The 21,637-nt window shown below is 42.1% G+C and overlaps 1 protein-coding gene across 6 annotated transcripts in view; it reads right to left on the bottom strand.

Moving 5' to 3' along the window:
* CELSR2 (cadherin EGF LAG seven-pass G-type receptor 2) overlaps nt 1–17,713 on the bottom strand; it is a 99,821-nt gene extending 82,108 nt beyond the window's left edge. For all 6 annotated transcript variants that reach the window (XM_087889585.1, XM_034414755.3, XM_034414753.3 and 3 more), the window contains exon 1: nt 13,756–17,713. In XM_087889585.1, the coding sequence (XP_087745711.1) occupies nt 13,756–17,257 (3,502 nt within the window). In that variant the 5' untranslated portion in view covers nt 17,258–17,713. The remainder of the gene's footprint in view (nt 1–13,755) is intronic.
* Between the last annotated feature and the right edge of the window lie 3,924 nt (nt 17,714–21,637).

Here is a 21,637-nt window from a genome sequence, read left to right as displayed (position 1 = left end):
TCAGACTCTAGACAAGCTGGTCACTGGGCTCTTCTGAACAGAAAGGGCTATGAAAAGCTTCTTATTTGGACTGGGATCCATCATGAGCACAAATCTCTTCCGGGCTGCATAGTATTTCTGAACATTTTTCAGCTCTGAGTTTTGGCTCTCACTCTGCTTCTGACTGAACTCTAACAGCTGCCAATACTTAGTCGTGATGCAGTATACTATTGCTTCCCTCATATGGATACAGATACAGATGATACAGAGAGAGAGAGAGAGGGAGGGAGGGAGGGAGGGAGGGAGAGAGAGAGAGAGTGAGTGAGTGAGTGAGTTTAGGCTTTATGAATCCTTTCCTTGTTCTCCATTAAGATCAGCAAACACTGTCCTCAGGAGTGCTATTCAAACAGCTAAAGGGCTCTCCAATCTGAAGATTGCATGCCTCAGATATTCCAGGTAGGAGGGGCTGATAATCTCTTCTCTCCAGGTGGGCACTTTTATGCACAGTATATTCTTGGCTGATTTGTTTGTGCCAGGTGAATAAATTACTGGAAAAAAAATAAGGGTTTTGAGTGGCAGGTGGTAGATGATTTAACACATGAGACATCTTGTAGAGGTGAGGATATGTGGGAAATTCAAGGCTGAGGAACAGAACAGCTGCAACGTGAATTTGGGTGGCATCAGCACAGAATTATAAAGGGACACAATCATCTGCATGCCTGAAGCCAAACCTCCAACAGAAAAAATCTGCATGTGGTTTTCTAACCGTTATTCATTGTTTGGTGAAGGGCAATAGCTGCTATGGCAACGGCTGGAGCCCAGATTCCCTTATCAGGCAGCGAAGGAAAACCCACGCTTTTAGACAGAAGTCCAGATTAAAGCTTTGATTTGGAGAGAGATACAGCTCCCATCAAAACCTATAAATCATCTCACACCTCAAAAAGAACCAAGTTCCTCTTGGTTGCCTCTTTGGGCTTCCAATACCTCTTTTTGCCGGTTGAATTTCCACTGACAACTTACAGAAAACTTTATCTCCCTCAAATTTATGGACAGAGGGATTCTGCAAAGTGATCACAATGGGCAGACCTGAATAGTGAGTTACCAGCAATATTAAGACATCCTAACGTTTATAAATACCTATTCTCTATTTTCTTCCTAGCATTTTTTCTGCAAGGGTAGCATTCACTTTTTTTTTTATCAACCAAGTTTTGATCCATTTGGTTGTGACAAAAATTGACTGACTAACATGTCACCCAAGCCTGAATTCATGGCTGAGAGAAAAATAAATGGCCCAAAGTCACCCCACTAGCTATATCAGGACTAGAGCTCATAGTTTGCTGGTGCTTTAACCACTAGAACTAACTGGCTCTCTGCCTGTGCTCTATCACCTTTGTATGAATATGCTGCAGGCAGCATACATCATCTTTAATCCCAGAGTTTTAGTAACTTCATGGTAAACTTAGATCTTTCAATCAAATTCTATTTTGCAGTTAGGATCTAATTTCCTAAATTGTAATTGACTTTACTGATGAAATGCATTATATCGCCTAAATAATCCCTTTTCCTTCTCCTTAAATTATGAAGGTTGATGTTATTCAAAAATAATAGGTCGATGTAAAAAGTTTGGCAGATTTGCTCTACAACTGGGGGAAAACTGAATTTTGAAGTCTTCATTTTTTTTCCATTGTGCACCTTTAGAATGCTGGTCTTCTACAGTACCATACTACTAAGAAAATTCTATATTATTAGCATTGTGCTGATAAATCAAATTGCAGGTACTGTCTTGTAACTGTCTAAAGAAACTACAGTATGGAAATAGGGGTGACAACCATTTGATTAAAAAAACCACTAGAAAAGTAAAACATGATGTTCAGCAAGAAAGAGGGTTGCAGAATTTTGCCCAGACAACCAGGAATTAGGAATCCAAGTTTAAAAGGAGTCAGCAGAATCAATTAAGGTTGGTCCATAAATGTTTGATTTTGGACTGTGCAAGCATGAATGGCAACAGCAGCACTCATATGCAAGAAAACAAATTCTCTAAGTTATCCTTCTGAGTACCCTGTTTCCCCCCAAATAAGACATCCCCTGATAATAAGCCCAATTGGGCTTTTTGAGTGCATGTCAATAAGGCCAAGCGCTTATTTCAGGGTTCAAAAAAATATAAGACAGGGTCTTATGATACTAAGTCAAGTCAGGTAGGACTGGAAGCCAAACAGGGTAAGTTAAATATTAAATATTGTTGGTTAAATATTGTTGAACATAAATCTCTCTGGAGATTCTCAGTCATCCGAGTCATGGTTGTCCCAAAGGTGCTTTTTCAAGAGGCAACTGAACTTTCTGGTTTTTCTTTGAAGACGTTTTGTTTCTCTCATCCAAAGCACCTTTGGGTTGACATAAATGGCATATAAGAATTTGGATTCTCTTTTATTTTGTAGGAAAGACAATAGAAGACAATAGAAGTGGCAGAAACAGACTGACAAGTGAAATAGGAAGGAATGTTGATAGGTGTACTTTCTCCCAATTACCAAATTTTATGAAGTCTAGAATGTTTTATTTACTCAACTATACTTTTACAACAGAAGAAACCAAGCCTCAAATTCTGTTTGGTGGCAAAGACCCCCCAACCAAGATGAGACAGTTGGAAACCTACTTTTCTGAACTCCATGAAACTTCAGCTGGGATAGCCTGTCTGGACATGAGCTATCCCTGTCTCAGACTAAAGCACACTAATTCACTCTGATGCATAAAGCATAAAGTTGCAGATTAAAGGAAAAGCAGTTCCTGTCTGAAGGACTGAACTTGTGAGGCTACAGACCAATGGACCAGACATCTCCAACTCTCAAGGCAAAGGAAAAGAATGGCCAAAATTCTATTTATTCCAAAGGAAGCATAAAATGGGATTGAGTGTAAGAAGTCACTTGATCTGAAGCAGAGTCTTGAACCTTTTTTCTTGTGCAATGACATGGGCATAAAATTTAGAAACAAATAGCATTAACACATCACAACCATCCCTCAAAGCCCAGCAACAAAAAGTTTTAAGGGGAAAATGTAATTTGGAGACTGAGGAATAAAGGGAGCAAGTTGGGAATACTGTTTAACCAAAGCCCTTCCAAATATATGCTCTACACATGCTCAGGATAGAGCAAAAGCCATTATATGTATTCTTATTATAATGGAGGCCAATGCCGAAGAAGTAAAGCCAGACCATCTGGGTCAACATAACAATATCGAAAGTCAGAACTGCTTTGCTAAAAATGGAAATGCTGTTGACATGGTACCAAATCAGGATACCGATTCACAACCTTACCACAATGATCCTGCCACTGTAGAAGTGGCAGAAACAGACTGACAAGTGGAATAGGAAGGAGAGAACTTAATGCAAAAGAACTGCAGGAATGTTAAAACAGATGCTGAACTCAGAATATATGTAATTGATGCAACCCCTTCTAAAGATTCAATATTGTTTGTTTGATAAATTGGCCCAAAGCAACGGATTAAACATGTATCTCCATGGGATGAAGGGAACCAGACTACGTGTATGCTGAAATTATTAGTGCTGTGTTATGTCTATTCCTAAGGGATGCGGTGGCTCAGTGGGTAAGATGCTGAACTTGTTGATTGAAACGTTAGCAGTTCAGCAGTTTGAATCCCTAGTGCCGCGTAACGGGGTGAGCTCGCATTACTTGTCCCAGTTTCTGCCAACCTAGCAGTTCAAAAGCATGTAAAAAATGCAAGTAGAAAAATAGGGACCACCTTTGGTGGGAAGGTAACAGCGTTCCATGCACCTTTGGTGTTGAGTCATGCCAGCCACATGACCACGGAGACGTCTTTGGACAGTGCTGGCTCTTCAGCTTTGAAATGGAGATGAGCACCGCCCCCTAGAGTCGGGAACGACTAGCACATATGTGCAAGGGGAACCTTTACCTTTACCTATGTCTATTCCTACAAAGATCAGAATCATGCAAGCATATCCTGTAATATTCTTTGGAAGCAAAAGTTGGACTTTAAAGAAGCAGGACAGGAAAAGTATTGATGCCTTTGAATTTTAGTGTTGGAGAAGATGGCCAAGATTATTGTGGGCAGCCAAGAAATCAAACCAATGGATCATCAAATAAATCAACTCAAGAGTTCTTACTAAAGGCAAAAATGATCAGGTTCAAATTATCCTACTTTGGATACATTAGGTGAACATCCAGCCCCCTGGAAAAGGCTCTAATGCTGGGAAAGGTGAAAGGAAAGAGGAAAAGAAAATAGTCAGCAGTGAGGTGGAATGGATTCAGTTGCAATGGCAATAGCAGCACCATTGGGAGACCTGAAATAACAGGTTAGGGATAGAGTGTTATGGGGGGTGGGAATCTATCTATGTAGTCACTAGGAGTCAAAAACAACCTGATGATACATAATCAAGCAATCACCCAATCAGATTTTACTCTCATTCAGAGGAAAAGGGAGACATTTGCTATGGGAACAAGACTGTTGAAAAAAAGCTCCTTTATGTTCCTCATTTAACATTAGTCAAGTAAACTGCTCCACAGTAAGTGATAACTGAAATGTTCTTCTGCATGTGAATTATTTTGGAATGAGATACATGAGAATGTCAATCTGGTAAGCACAATGCAAAAACAGAACACTACACCACCAGGGGTGGGCTTCAAAAATTTTAGCAAGGGGTTCTCTGTCCGGTTGCTGGGTGGGCGTGGCCAAGTCGGCCTCCTGCACCACGGCTTTCCTCAAGCCTCCAGAAGGGCGAAAACGGCCTCCCCAGGCTCCAGAGGCCCTTTGGAGGCCTCCCGAACTTCCGGTAGACATGTTTTTTGCCCTCCCCGAGCCTCCATGCATTACCTGCATCCAAAATGGGCCATGTGGGGACTCCTGGGAGGGGCGGGGTGAGGTGGGAGGGGCCAGCCACGAATGGGATTTGGGGGTTCTCTGAACTGCACAGAATCTTAGCTAGAGGTTCTCCCAAACTCCTCCAAACCCCCAGCAGCCCAACCCTGGACACCATCTCTTGAGCATACTCATGAACTTTGATTCAAAACTCTCCACTTCAGAGACGCAAACTATTGCTCAGATATTGACTAATGGTAATTTTTTTTCATTCTCGTCGCATTACAGTGCCGTACTCATATTCAAGGAAATTACAGATCGGTTTAGAGCACAATCTTATTTACAACCAGTGCAACTTAGAAACATTTTGAACACTGCTATCAGAATGTATGGATTTTAAAAAATACATAATAGTCCTCGACTTACGATCACAATTGAGCCCAAAATTTCTGTTGCTAAATGAGACAGTTGTTAAGTGAGTTTTGGCCCATTTTATGACTTTTCGTTTCACAGTTGTTAAGTGAACCAAGGCAGTTGTTAAACTAGTAACTGATTCTTAAGTGAATCTGACTTCCCCATTGACTCTGCTTGTCAGGTCATAAAAGCATGACTTTGGGACACAGCAATAGTCATAAGTATGAACCAGTTGCCAAGCAGTCAAATTTTGATCACATGACCATAGAGATGCTAACAGTCGTAAGTGTGAAAAACGGCCATAAGTAACTTTTTTCAGTGCCATTGTAACTTCAAATGGTCACTAAACGAATTGTTGTAATTCGAGGACTACCCGTAATGAAGTTATTTTCACAAGACATTCCAATACACTTGCCTAGAAAATATTGTTCAGTTATAAAAGGAATTCCATTTTCCATACTCCAATTTTTGATGGTTTATATTTCTTCAGCAGATATTGCTGGCAGAGATCTGCTCCTTTTAATTTTTATTATCTGCTATCTCACTACTAGAATCTATGAAATAGGAACTGGGTAATTTATTTGCTTTGCATCCTACAATCTTCCACATCATAAATCAATTCATTCCCAATACTAAAATTACATCATAGCCAGAAGATCCTTGAAAGGATAACTGATTAGCCATTCCTCCATAGTCATTCCTCTAATTTAGAGGTGGTATTATAGTTATAAAGGTGGAACCGATGGTTTAAATAAATTATCTAGGCCAACTTGGGACTTGGACTGAAGGATTCTAGCAGTTGCCAAGCCGGCTCTTATATTTTCACATGCTAATCTCAATCCTAACACCCTTTAATTTATAGAAAATCCTATTTCATGGTTCAAAATACCTGAACAGCTACAACTGTAAACCAATTCAATCTAAGAAAGCAGAAAGTCATTGGGCCAAGATTATAGGGACTGGCAAAAAAATGACATGGAAAAAAGTCTAATAGGATAGCATATAAAAAGGATTAGTAAGAAGCAAAATGCGGGAGAAAAAACCCCTATAACTGACACCAAAAAGAAACCTCTACTGAATGGTCTACATCAGACTTACATCAACCCTAACTCTGGTCCGTGGGGCCGGTCTGGAAATATCAAAGAACTAGCCTGCAGTGCAGTGCCTCTGCTGGCCAAAATGGGCCATGTGTGGCCCCCACACGGACTGTTTTCGGCCTTCCTGACCTTCTGCAGCACTCTGCCAGCCAAAAACGGGCCTTGCGGAGGCCTCTGCATGGCCCGTTTTTGGCCGGCAGAGTGCTGCTAGAAGCCGGGGAGGCCAAAGTTGAGGTGAGGGGGACACCTCATGCAAAAATGAGGTGCGGGGAGGCCGTTCAGGCCGAAAACAGGGCAGAGGGGGCTGTGCACGCCCCCCTCACCCCGTTTCGGCTGGCAGGATGCTGTAGGAGCTGTCCGTCCTGTCTCCCCCCCTACCCCCCGCTCTCCCCACCACCACCACCACCACCAGCCAGTGGAAAACTACAATGTTGATCCATCCCTTGAAGAAATACAGTTTGACACCCCTGGTCTACATCATATTCAGGCTGGATACATTCTAGCAATCTGAAACATGTTTTTTTTTCCCCTAGTGATATCAACAATAATTCATGAAAAGTTTCTACCTAGCCTTTCATCCAGAATATCTTTTAATTATTTTTATTGCTATTATATTTAAATAATGGGGGGAAAGAAAAAAGAACAAAATTATTATGCAAATACATACATTCCGCCCATGTATTATTAGGATTGCAGGCAGCAATCCTAATAATGTAGAGAGTGCTAAAATGAAGAAACCTGAAATAGAATGGTAAAACCAGCTACTGGCTGTATTGGGATATAATAAATAAACCATAGGTTAATACTGCAAGTCAAAACTGCAACAAACCTCTATTACACATGCTGCCTTCATTCTCTTTTATAGTAACTGAAGTCTCTACACACATAAAACGTGACTGATTTTATCTATAATATGCTTAAACATGGCAATTTCAGAATACAATTTATGAGTCTAGCTGATACTTTGTCACTATCAAAATTCATATTGACCATAATGTTTGTTTCCGATCACATGGTATATTGCAGTTAATATATACTGTAAACTTCTGATTTTTGAAGTACAGAGTGAACAGTGACTGTGTGAATCCATGGTTCACTGCAGCAAGCTAAATTATGGTCCAAACAGACACAATTGTAATCTACTGTATGTGATAAAACTGTTCTAATAGAGAAAAGATCCTCTTGTATTCTCAGTGTTACCTTAATAACAGCAGTACGATTTTAAAAGAATTATTTTGTTATACAGGTGAGTCATTTTGCACTATAGTATCCAATTTAGTGCGTTATACTAACTTGCCCATCATTTTCTGAACAAAAATCATTAATATTGGCTCCATGCTCCTTTGGAGGGAAAAAATAGGATTGTTCATGCTGGTTTTATGAAAGCTAACTTTTATGTCATAATGTTCAGCTAAAATACTATTTTAAAAATTCTTTTATGTAATTTGAACATTCTAGATCTGTTATGTTTACTTAGATCTTAAAAATTATAACTCTGATCTTATGGCAACGTATTTTCAAATGGTCTCCAACTCAATACTGTATACTCAAACATCTTCAACTAATTAATTTCATTCCTTTCTGAATTATGGATATGGCCTTGATATATTTTCTCCCTACAGCTTATTTTTCCATTAGATGCCTTCCTATCAGCCAAGCACAGTCAGTGGCAGCAAGTTTTGAGACATGGAAGCCAAACTCTCTGGAAACCACTGAAAGGCCCACATCCCTCTATTGCAGTGTTGGCGAACCTTTTCAGTACTGAGTGCTGAAATGGGAGCGTCTGCTGGAAGAGCAGCCGCCTGGTGCGCATGCATGTGCCGGGAAGATGATCTTCCGGTTTCTGGTGCACACATGCGCACCAGCCACCCGGTCTTCCGGTTTCTGGCACCATGCACGTGCGAAAACTAGCTGCCTGGTGCACATGCGCATGCCAGAAACCAGAAGAGTAGCTGCCTGGTGTGCATGCGCGTGCTGGGAAGATGATCTTCAGGTGTCCGGCACACACACACCGGTCACCTGAACTTCCGGTTTCTGGCATGCGTGCACATGCGAAGACCAGCTGGCCGGTGCGCCGCAACCCGGAAGAGCAAGGGGGGACGGCCCGCATGCCCGGAGAGATGTCTCTGCGTGCTACTTCCAGCACACGTGCCATAGGTTCACTATCATGGCTCTATTGCAACAAGATCCAAGTACATGAAACCACCACTCATCAAATTTACATCTCCTTCTATTTCTTCTTCTTCTTCCTCCTCTATTATCTTTGTATTTTCTAGCATCTTTTTTATCTGCCATATGTAGATACTGCAGTTGGGCTCAACATCATCATATCGGTGCAACAAACCATAATTAGAAAATGGTACATATTATATGTACATATTTATATTAAATAATTTATAATTTATTTATATTAAAATGGAATATTATATAGTGTGGGAGAAATGGTACGAATGGCTAGATGAGAGAGATAAAAGGCAAGGGAAGATCAAATAAGGAAGATATAGGAGTAGAAATGTAACAACACATAAGAGGAAACAGAAAAAATGCAGTTTGTAGAAATGAAATTGTGTACACTGTTATTTATATGTATATATGTAAATAAATCAATATTAACTTGTATGTATAAAGGGTACATTGAAATAAAGGAGAAAAAAATGAATAAGTAAGAAATGTTTAACCTTTGCGAAACTATTGTTTAAGGAGTCTTTTTTGTTTTTTTGAAAAAATGTTTAATAAAAATTATTTTAAAAAAAGAAAGAAAAGAGAATGGTACAATGGAAAACTTATTACAGGTACTTCTCAACTTACGACCGCAATTGAGCCCCAGAGTTCTGTTGCTAAGCGAGACCTTTGTTAAGTGAATTTTGCCCCATTTTACGACCTTTCCTGCCACCGTTGTTAAGTGAATCACTGCACTTGTTAAGTCACACGGTTGTTAAGTGAATCTGGCTTCCCCATTGACTCTGCTGGTCAGAAAGTTGCAAAAGGAAACCACGTGCCCCCGGGACACTGCAACCGTCATAAATATGAATCAGTTGCCAAGCATCCAAACGTAAATCACATGACCATGGGGACCATGAGGCACTTGTTTCAGTGCCATTGTAACTTCAAACAGTCACTAAATGAACTGTTATAAGTAGAGGACTACCTGCATTTGGATGCTTCTTTAGAAATTACCAATCTATTATCTGGCAATATAGCTGGGTATTCTTGATTTATTGCTATGGCAGAAGAATCAAAGAAAATCCATTCTCTGCTGCAAGTAACCGGCCCCAGAGTGCCAGCTGCATTAATTTCTAATAATGCCAGGGGCTTCCATCAGAGGCAGCAATATCATTCAGCAAGGCTCTGAAGGCAGCCAGGAGCCATGGATATTATCAGTCCTTTAATCTAGCCACTGTGCAGTATTCCCCAGTCCCTGTTCGCCTATCCCCACCAAGCAGGTGCGATCTTTAGCTACCATGCTGAGAGTTTAATTGCTGAAACCCAGGGACAGCTGCTCTTACGCATCTCCAAATTTGTTTCCAGCAAGCAGGTCTATCATCATCTATGCTATGGACGGTGATATTAATGGGGGTTGAGGGGTGGATATGCAATGATGCTCCTGGGACAAAGAATTTCATTCCCCCCAACATATATTTAAATCTCTCTCCTTTGTTCTTCTGCAACATTTGGGATAATCTAGAAAGCCTGACTGTTATTCTTACAAACAGGCAGGAAGAAAAAAATATATCTTTCCTTTTAGGAAGGTATAGGCTGAAATCACTGTATCCTGCATTTTCTAGCCTTGGTTGTACTTATTTGGTGTGAACACTCCTTTAAGAGCCACAGATAATATTTCAATCTCAATAGCTTCACAACAATAATATATCAACATCAATGTTCCTGAAAAGAGGTTGATAATCCAACAGATCTCAAGGATATCAGGTTGACAAATTTTGGTCTATATCTGGAGATGTAGTACTATGCTCGCTTGAAATAGGATTTTTTAAAATAATAATAATAATAATAATACTGTTTGGGATTTTATATAGAAAAATACGCTGTATGTTGGAGCTAAAGAAGGAGATACATACTGCAAAATATATTATAAACTAGGAGCAAGAAAATAAGATGCAAAATTAATAATCCTTTAATTATAAAGCTTGCAGAAAATTTAGTTATGTAAGAAAAATTTGATAGACACAAAAATTGAAAGCATGTAATTTCTTTTATCAAACAAAAGCAGAGCAAATGTCAATATATAGAACCTGCAGGAAAACATATTCTCCAATGTAGGACGATGTTGGCGTTAATAATAATTAAGCAGTAAAGTTTTTTTTCATTAAAAAGAAGTATACAATGGCTCAATAATAGCCTTCAAATGGTAAGGTAAAACAGGTCTATTGAAACTACAATTCTTGACACATCTGCAATCAATCCACACACATGAACATATATTTCAGTGGCAAAGTCTGTCAAATTTGCCATTGGCATTTGGTTCACTTCAAACTGAGTTTGCTCCAACTATCCATCATTATTTTGTCCCTGGAGGTAGATACCAGCAGCATCACATGCAAAATTTGGACCATAAATGTGGCTCCATAATTCCTACCAGAAACCTGGTAGAACAGGTGTGACTACAACGACCCAAGAAAGAAATAGACAAGTAATGACTAGTAAAAATTATTGCTGAAGGAAAATAATTTTGAGTGCTGGTCTGGGTAGACACCGTCTAAGACCATAGGGAAAATAAACATTGCCAAATTCACAGTCCTAACCAGAACTAACTCAGTAATGGATCATATGCATTTAAAACATCATGCAATAACTCATCTGACTTTGTACAGAGGTAATTGCCTCCTGGAGATGCTATAGAAGTAGAGACTTAAATGTTTTGTAGTTGTAACCTATTCTCTTCTGAAGAACCTGGGGCAGAGCCTTTTCTTCCAGATAAGTTTAATAATGTAGGCCAGTGGTCCCCAACCTTTTTATCGCCGTGGCCCGCTGAGCACGCGCAGGGGTGGGGGCACGGCCCAGGAGCTTTTGCGCACGGCCCATTGCGCACGGCCCAGGAGCTTTTGCATACGGCCCAGGAGCCTTTGCGCTGCAGCGTTCATGTCCCCCGGCCGCTGCGCGGCACGGTGCCAGGTACTCCACGGCCCGGCACCGGTCAAGGGACGGGGGGTTGGGGACCACTGATGTAGGCCACCAAGCTTCTTCTAGGGAAAGGTGAATTATGTCTTGCACCAAATGGGAGATGCTACATAAGTGAGTTGTAAGATTTGAGGATAATCGTTTCAGCAGTGGAGATGGAATGAGCAACAGACACCACTATAGGATTTATCCAGGCTAACCAAATGTGCTGTCTCCTTGCACTTGCATCATCAATACTAATTCTTCACTCATATTCCAATCATTTGGAATGGGCACAATTGGTACCATTTTAGCCAAGGGCTATTCTAGTATAAGCCCTGTCTACTTCCAGATCCGATTTTTACAGTTCAAGGACTTGCAAGAAACTAACTATTTCCTACACATCCCAAGCAGAATACTAAGTCAGGGACAATGTAGAAAATTAAATGGGAAGAAGCCCCAATTGCCAGAGCCACCTGAAATACACAGGGTTCACTGATGCCGGAAAGAGCTTGCCAACGATGATGGTTGTAGGGAGGTTTTTGAGCAAAAAGCCTTAGCAAAATAAAGTCTTAGCAAACTGTAGCACCCAGAAACTAATCAGAAGGCCTGAAATGCCATGTCTCTAATCATCTAAGCCCTGGCCAAAACTGTTCTTAAAGAATTAATCCAGCCATATTTATTCCCACTAGATCCAACTATACATAGAGGACATAACACCAGGAAAGCCTATTTTAGCTAAACTATTTTATAGACAACATCTATCCTATCCTATTAATAGGATTAGGAACTCCAGGTCTTTGGCAGCAAAGACATCTAGAAAGCTCTAAAACTTTCCTGACCTCTCATGGTTATCTGGATTTTCGTAGCCCAGATCTGGTAGCCCTCAATAAACTACGCGGTGTTACATTTTTGTCGTGCATAATCAAACGTATAAATATTCCTGTCATTGAAGAACTTTGTCATTTGAACATTTACTATCTTAAGATTTAATCACTGGCCCTTTTTGCACGCTCTTGACACCATCAGCAGCTTCCTTTACTTTTAGCTATATGTTACTTATAAATATCTATCTGTTGATGCTTGCAGCCCTGCAGCCCTTGGAAAGCTCTGAATTGGGATAGTGACATTTAATTTAAGTTAATTGCTAGGCATTAGGCACCCTAATAAAGAGGCAATGTAAGAAAAGAAGAGCATGTGGCTAATTAAAGGGGTTGTATCTTCAGCTCCCCTGACACATTTCTTCCACAGTATGCCAACCTGTGGCACAAATTTAGCAGAAGAGCAACTTATTTGTCTGCTCAAATAAAAATAGTCTTGAGGCAATGTAAAGACCAGCAAACTTTCAATGGCATAAATTTACATCGTCAAGATTTTTATGGGAACCCCAAGTGGCAAATACAGACAAACTATCCAAAATGCTTCATATGATAACCAAATCTCTTCGTGACAACTGCACCAAATTCTTTTCTTTCCCTGCTTTCTAAGTGCTGACAGAAGAACATCAATTCCTACTTAGAAATATTCACAAAATTCATTCTCCTGGCATCTCATGCAATCTGTCCTGGCCACTAAAAAGCCATTTTGATGCCTTCACATCATCATTCAGTCTAGTCATATATGAGACAAGTCAATCTTATTTGGGATTAATTTTGAGTGATTGACTGATTTCAACAGAAAAAAGAAGAAGAGGAGATATTTTTCTGGAAAATTGGCAACATAGAGAAAAGGAACTATTTTAGAATGAAGACTATGACAGTAAACTGGGGTAATGCAACAAGATTAATTGTTTGCATATTTTTCAATCTCCACCAATTCTACAATGTCTCTACCGAAAGAACCAAAAATGAGAGACTGGCAGCTGAATTTCTAAAAGGTGTCATCCATCCATTTGCACAACACCTATAAACTTAATCAAAGATTAGGGATCAGACTCAGTAATTTGTTTTTCATATGTGATTTTGTTTCCTTTCTTAATTGCTATAATAATTTTAGCTATAGCTTCTCAATTGGGCAATGAGGAAAACTTGAAGAAATAGAAATTGGATAAAATAGCTTCATTACTTCCTTCTGGTCTTATGTTCACATTGCTAAACCACAATTTTTTAAAAATCTGTTATTTTGTTAGCCAAGCCACACTTAGCTGGATTCACACATCACATAAACTATAAACTATAACTACAGCTGATATACCAGAATGGATATAACCATGACTTATAGTGATATAAACCAAATTTTATTATAGCCTAGTAGTATATTTGATCCCAGTCCATTAGCTGACACAAATTCAGACTAATACCTCCCACACCAAAACACACCTTACCTGTTACAGAAATTCTCATGGTTGCCTCCAAAGGTCTATTGTTATCCAGGGCCCTGCTCAAACGTAGTTCTCCAGTACTGTGGTTCAAGAGAACAAGTTTCAATTCATTGCCTTGCTCAAAACTGTATGTAAGACTATCAGAAACATCAGGATCATAAGCTGGGATCCTGCCAATCACTCCAGTGGGGAAACTGCTGGACTTGTTGGTGATGTAGTTATTGAATATGATCTCAAAGTTCTTCAAGACTGGGACATTGTCATTCCTATCCAGTAAACGAACATGCACAGTAGCCCGGCTTACCAGTGGAGCTGAAGTAGCTTGGACTACTATGACATACTCAGACTTGGTCTCATAATCCAAATCCATCAATGCTGTCAACTCTCCTGAGAAGATATCAAGTTGGAAGACCTCCGGAATATTACCTTCCACTATCTGATACATAATTTGAGCATTGGTACCCTCATCTGGATCACTGGCAGTGATTCGGGACACCACTAAGCCTATTGGACTATTTTCTTCCACAAAGATGTCAAACTCATCATGTTCAAAGACAGGGGGGTTGTCATTGACATCAAGAATAGTGATATGGACATCAATTGGAGTCCTCATGGCCGGTACTCCTTTATCAACTGCATATGCTCTAAGCTCATAGAGTGGAACATTTTCCCTGTCCAGTCTACGCAACGTCCTAACAATACCAGAGGTGGTTTCAATTATGAAGTCTCCATCACCATCATCTCCACCCTGAAAGGTATAGAACACTCTCCCATTCATCCCAGAATCTCTATCTGTAGCAGAAACCTGTAGGACACTTGTGAAACCAGGTACATCCTCATAGACAGATCCTTGGTAATTATCCCTTAAAAACTGAGGTGCATTGTCATTTACATCATTAACTAGTATTTCTAGATAGGTGGTATCTGATTTCTGTGGGATGCCATTGTCACGAGCTGTAATTGCCAAAGTATAGGATACTTGGTCTTCATAATCCAATTCCATCTGAGTTGTCACAGCACCAGTATCTATATCAATTTTGAACTGAGGAATACTGTCCTCCATGAAGTAAGTGATGCGAGCATTCTCCCCTGTATCTTCATCCGTAGCACTGATAATAACTACGGTAGTACCCACTGGACTGTCCTCATTGATGTTAACAGTGTAATGGGAACTCTGGAACACCGGTCGATGTGTATTAGCATCAGTTACATTAACAAAGACCTGAGCTGTGTCAAACCGAGTGCCATCAGAAGCTGTGATTGTAAGAAGGTACTGCCGCTCTAATTTATAATCCAAGGGTAGGGCCAGAGTGATGAGACCACCACCACTCTGGCTGGTGATGGAGAAGCGATTGCGAGTATTCCCATTCGTGATCTGGTAGGTGATGACACTGTTGACATCCCGATCAATGGCTGAGACAATAAGAACACTGGTACCCACCGCTGCATCTTCATTGAGACGCATGGTATATTCCCTTTGCGTGAATTCAGGATTGTTATCGTTGACATCCAGAACAGTAATACTAACACTTGCTGAAGAAGTCATTGGAGGGTTACCATGATCTCTGGCCTCAACCCCAAATTTATAGAAGTCCACAGCTTCACGATCCAAACCAGAAGCCACTACAATCCAGCCTGTGTTGTTATTGATAGTAAAAGGGAAACCGGGACTCATATCAACCAGAGCATATTCAAGTCGGGCATTCTCCCCAGAATCTGCATCAATGGCTTGGATGTGAATAACAGAATAGCCCACAGGTACATTTTCCAACACCGTGGACTGGAAAGGGGTGCTAACAAAGATAGGGGCATTGTCATTCACATCCAGTACCTGGATGGTCACCAGCCCACTGATGTTGGAAAGGGGCGGCCTTCCTCCATCTTGGGCCCTAATGCGAAGAGTGTATTCCTTATTCATCTCATAATCAAGCTGGCTGACTACATCAATATTACCTATTTGGGCATCTATGTAAAATTGTCCCCGAGTGTTGCCACTCATTATGCTATAATGCACCATAGCATTGCTGCCTTTGTCCCTGTCTGTGGCATTTACCTGCAGGATGTGGGTGTTTGAAGCAACATTCTCGGGTACCTGTACAACATAACGTTTCTCACTGAACTGCGGTGAGTTGTCATTGTCATCCTCCACTGTAATATGAATTGTGGCCGTGCTGCTGCGTGCTCCTGGGTCTCGGCCCTGGTCATTGGCCTCCACTATCAGCTGATAGGATTCCACAGCTTCTCTGTCCACAAGGCCATTGGTGCGGATGACTCCAGACTTGGGGTCAATCTCAAAGATCCTGTTGACCCCGTTCCCGTTCAAGATGCGGTACAGGATGTTGGCATTGGGGCTTGCATCGCCATCGGTTGCTCTCACCGTCAACACTTCGTAGCCGACCTCAAGGTTCTCCCGCATGCTCTCCTTATACTCCTGCTGCTCAAACACAGGATCGTGATCGTTGGTGTCACTGACAGTGATTGTGAGTGTGGCCAGAGCTGTGCGACGCGGTATGCCGTGGTCTGTCGCCGTCACCCGGAACACATGGGTGCTTTTGGTTTCTCGATCCAGCTCTTCAGCTGTGGTCACGGCTCCTGTCTGGGGATCAATGGCAAAGAAGCTGTTGGAGCGGCTGTCAAAGAGGGCATCCATGGAGTAGTCCAATCGGCCCGCGTCCCCCTCATCAGGGTCCATGGCCCTCAGCAAGATCACAGGTGTGCCTGCTGGTCTGTTCTCCGGCACTGATACTTGGTAGGTGGGCATCTGGAACTGGGGGCCGGTGTTCACATCCCGCTTCCTTCTGCTACCCCCCTCTCCTTGGCAGCCGCACCCCTCCGAGGGCCACAGCTTCTCCATCTCCTGCTGCGAAGAGCCCACAGCCAGGAGCCAGTGGACTGAGATCTCCTTCTTCTCATCGCAGAGTTGGCACGACAGCCCCAACCGTAATGGGCGTCCCGGCCGGAGACAGAGGGTTCGTGGGGGCAGTATCAGTTCTCCCCGGGGATGCAACGGCCCACGCTTGTCTCTAACGTCGCCTTCGCCGCCGCCTCGCACCGCGCACCTTAGCTGGCAGCCGCCCCGCGAGCTAGCGGGCGGCAAAGGAATGTGGGTGCCCGGTTTCAAGCACAGAGTCCGGCTTCGCCCTCTGCGGAATCGGCCGGCCGGAACCGGGGCCAAGAGAAGGTGGCTTAACAGCAACAGCTCTCCATCCTCGCCCGCCGCCGCCGCCGCCGCCGCCGAAGCACCATCGCACGGCGGCCCCAGCAGGTGCGCCCAGAGGCCGCGGGCCGGACGCGAAACCCGGCAAAGCCACAGCGGCGGCGGCTCGGCGCAAGCGGCCGGTTCGCCCGGTGGTGACAGCGGCCGCTCAGGCAGCCGAGGGTCCCTGAAGGGGGCGCAGAGAGGGGGCGGTTCGGGGCCGTCGGCGCGGGAACGGGGGATCCCCAGCGCCAGCAGTAGCAGCACAGCCCGGCCGGGGGCGCCGCCACCGCCGCCGCCGCCGCCCATCTCCCACCGCCCGCAGTCCGGTTTTCGTTTTGTCCGTCCAGCGATCAGCAATTGCGCTTCATGCCAAATGGGAGATCCGGGCCGACGGGCTCTCCCCGCCGGGTTCTCCCGATGAGCCCGAGCAGGTCCGCCGCCACCGCCGCCGCCGCCTGCTCTCTCCCGCCGCAGCCAGCTAAGGTCTAGCCGCCTGCCAAGCAAGCCCGGCTCGCCTCCGCTGCGGCAGCAGCTCTGCGAGGCTCATTTCCATAGACCTGCGGCTCTTAAAGGAGCCGCGTCAGCCTCGCTGCTGAGAAAAAAAAAAAAAAAACTGGCGCGCGGTGGGGCCTCCCTTCTGCCCGCCTCTTGTGGGCAGCAGCCACCTCAGGGCAAGAGGCCTTCTCAGCCGCCTCGCACCTCTGCTCCAATGGCTACGATCCACCGCAAAAGCGCAGAGCGTGCAACAGAGAGGAATCCGGGGCTTCCCTCAATACCTTCCACCAATCAAGGACTGTAGAATCGCGGGGTGGGGGGGAGGGGGGAGTCCTCCCCGCGCGGCGCATTTCCAAGTTCCTCACTTGAGACCAAGGTTGAAAGGCGGCCTTGAGTGCTCAGCCCTCGAAGCCCAAAGCAGTCAGAAAGAGGCTGCCTGTGAATGTGCTTTTCTTTTCACCTGTTGGAGAATGAAACAAGAGCACTTCCAGGCAGGCAGATCTTGAGACTTGTGAATCCAAAGAGCAGTGTTTCTCAACCTTGGTAGCTTGAAGATGGGTGGACTTCAACTCCCAGAATCCCCCAGCCAGCGCTGCTGGCTGGGGGATTCTGGGAGTTGAAGTCCACCCATCTTCAAGCTTCCAAGGTTGAGAAACACTGCCAAAGAGGTTGCCCCAAAATGATCTCTGAAACGATGCGAGGAGGTCAAAAAAACATGGTGGGGTTGAGAAATGAAAGACAATTGGCCTTCCCCAATGTTCCACCTTGTGAAAGTGGAGTAATTTCACAAGAAAAGTCATCTTTTAAAAAAAAAAAAAAAAAAAAAACAAGGGGAGAGGACTCCGTTCCAGAAGATGGCGTTTATGTTGACTATTTCTAAAATCTATAATAATTGATCATTTTGTTTATTGTCATAGACATTAGTTATCACTTATTATTAGCAAATATGGTCTTCTCAGATGGGCTCATTTTGGTCAACAAAGTTTGTAGAAGGAGAAGGAAAAGGAAAAGGAGGAGAAAGAGAAGGCAACACTACTCCAAACCAGCAATTGTTCTTTATCTTTACAAGGTAGGTACAAGATATGCATAAAGATCAGGAGACAAAAAACAGTTCATGTTTGGATCAGCAAAGGAAACATCCCCAGTGTCCTGCTGAAATAGGATGTTCCTGGCTGTCCACAAAGAACTTCTTCACAAAAGGATCCCATGTTGTGGGTCTCACAGCAAGAAAGACTGTGTCTGTCCTATAGTAATGGGGAGAACTTGGCAGAAAGCCCCAAGGAAAAAAAATGCTCAGGTAGGTTCACAAGGCAGGAAGAATTCAGCGGGATCCACCCCAAAGCCCCTCTGGCCCAACATTGGGACCCTACTTGAATGGTCCTTCAAGTATCCATGGAATGATCACTAACATGACATGAGAATTCATGTATCTTTTTTATTTTTAAGCAAAGGAGGCTGGAGTTAACATGTGGAACTTTCATATTCCATCAAGCCACAGATTCTTAGAACCATGAAGAAGCCCTAATGAACAGTTCCATATACAATGCAAAAGCATAAATAACTTTTACAAACTTGCAAATTAAGCCATAACTTGTTCACTGATTTTTAATTCTTGAATTAAGAGTATCAGAAAAATTCAAACATTTGAAAATTCTGAATGAAAGTGTTGTTTTTTTAAAAATGATAGTGTGATTCTCCATTATGTTTTGTTAAAACTTCTGAGCCCACAGCATTAGCAAATCCAATTAGCAAATCCAACTTCTGAGCTCACAGCATTAGCAAATCCAATAGTTTACATTATGTGAGATACTTTGTTTTGTCTTTCTTCTCCTATTGTCAGCTTACTTGGATGATTTACTATTCTGAAAGGGAGAAAAAAATATGCATTCACATCACGATATAATATAATACATCACTATCAATGTCTCCATTCACCTTTTCCCCTTAAGCTATACTCCCCAAACTTAATACAATGAAAGTCCCTTAATCATTCTGCTGTTTTCTACATCTCTCCCATCCCAAAACAATCTTTTTGGGAGTACAGTAATAAAAATGTGCACATTAAAGGAGGAGAGACATGTTAGTTGGTGGCAGAAATCAGGAAGAGCTTAATAGCATCTCATGAAAACTTACGCCATTTAATACAATTTGCTAGTTGGAAAAAGTGCTATCAGACTCCTGAAAACTCTACACAGTATCTCAAGCTACAACATCATAACTGTCTATGTGGGAGCCACAGTATTGGCAAAAAAAATTATTCTTTTCATATGCATCCTCGTGTAAATTTGTAAGGATTTCATTGTAGCCTATTGATTATTGTATACATTAAAGATTATACTAAAGGGAGGTGTAATGGCAAAAAAAAAATAGGAACCCCTAATCTAATATAACACAAGCATGAACAGTCTGTTCTGCAGACAAGCAGAATTAATTTCCACTGAAGACATAAAGCAAATAGATTATGTGCGAGATTTCCGCCATTAAGGTTCATAGAAAACTGTCCTTCCGGTCCATATATCTGAGTTTGATTCTTACAGATGTTGTGATGAGTTACAAACATAACTCTTCCCCAGCAGTCTTGGAAGAGGCAGATGCTCAGCTAGTCTATATTGTAAAGCATGAAACCTTTCTTCATCTGCTACCCTACAGATGTATTGGATTTGAATTTCTGTAATTCACAGCAGTATGAATTGATTGCTAGGATTCCCAGAGTGGAGGTAGCAGGTAGAAGTCTGCAGATCATCAACAGCTATAAGCGGAACACTTCGGCATCTGAAGGAGGGCCCAGGAACCCACCTTGTAGTAATATTCCTTATACTTCTCAAAACAATTTTGTCAGCTGCTCCTTTGCATTCAGCACACAATTTATGTTTAGCAAATGTAGGATGCTGTATGTGTGAAGTTTACCTCAAGCCATTCAAGATATGGCAGGGAATCCATATGCCACAAAGTTTCTTGCATGTAATGATTTATCATCTCTCCTTAGATATGTTGGTTAATACATAGCTACCTGTGCACGCCTGTTGTTTAGGCAAACTGAGTTGCTTGGCATAGTCATGAATGTAGAGCCAGTCCCTCACGTTTTATATCAGACTGAAGGCATTAGGCTTGATCCTGGGACTATGGATCACTGTGGAGGCCTTGTGAAGACAGATGACTCCTGGGTGGGTAGGTGGGAAACAGCAGAAAAAATGTGTGTGATGAAGCACTGGAGCATGTTCAGAAGGAGCCAAAGAATATGCAGCAAATATCACTGGACTAATGCACAAATTTGGAGGCATGGAGGTGAAAAGAAAGTCTGGACAAAAAAGTGAATGGGGCCTGAAAAAACATTTTCTTTTTTTAAAAAAAATTTTAAAAAATTTTTTATTGTAAACACATTAAAACAAACACACAAACATGCAACATTTATATACATAAACTCTTTTTACAGCTTTCGTAGTGATCCTTTCTTAATATTTACTATTTATACAGATTTTAGCTTTATCTTGTTCCATATTGCTATCTATCTTCTTTATCATCTACAATTTACTTGACCTTTACATTACAACATTTATGTTGTAATTTACCAATTTTACCCCTTGATTTTAACATTTCTGAAAAAACATTTTCATTACATTAATATTACGTTACATTAATTTCATATAATTAGTTGGTGATTTTGCTTTTCTATCATATTAAAAAGTAAAACATGACGTCTTTTGGAAGGGGTCTGAGGACCACAGCTGAGGCTTTCTGGGGATGTTCATGGCTTTGGGTCTTGAATTGTATACTTCCGCATTTGATGGACCATGTGCCTGGGCTGTTCCAAATCAGCATCTGATCATCCTAAAATCTAAGATTCCTCTTTCTAACCCGTAAGACTATTGATTAGGTCAACTCTCAATCTGTTCTCTGAATCAAGGCAATTTTTCCGGAGAAGATTTCATTCAACCCACTGTTGTGTCACAGGGCTGGCCTAAACTAAAGAAGCCTGAGCTCAAGAATCTGTCTGAGTGATAAATACAGATAAGCATAAATAGTAAAATTATGCTGGACAGCAGCCTTAACTAGTACCCACATGGTTCCTTATTTCTCCAGTCTCCAACAGCTGGTCCAGCCCCAGTGGTTGACTGTCTGGATCCAAAGTCAGAGCTAAGGGCTGGATTCTATATTTTCCTTCTATCTCATTCATCTTTTTTCCTTTTCACA

Source organism: Pantherophis guttatus, chromosome 3, assembly GCF_059756535.1.
Source record: "Pantherophis guttatus breed Tessera chromosome 3, ASM5975653v1, whole genome shotgun sequence".
NCBI classification, from domain to species: domain Eukaryota; kingdom Metazoa; phylum Chordata; class Lepidosauria; order Squamata; family Colubridae; genus Pantherophis; species Pantherophis guttatus.
Note: the sequence above shows the minus strand (reverse complement) of the source record. Positions and strands in the feature narration are given on the sequence as shown.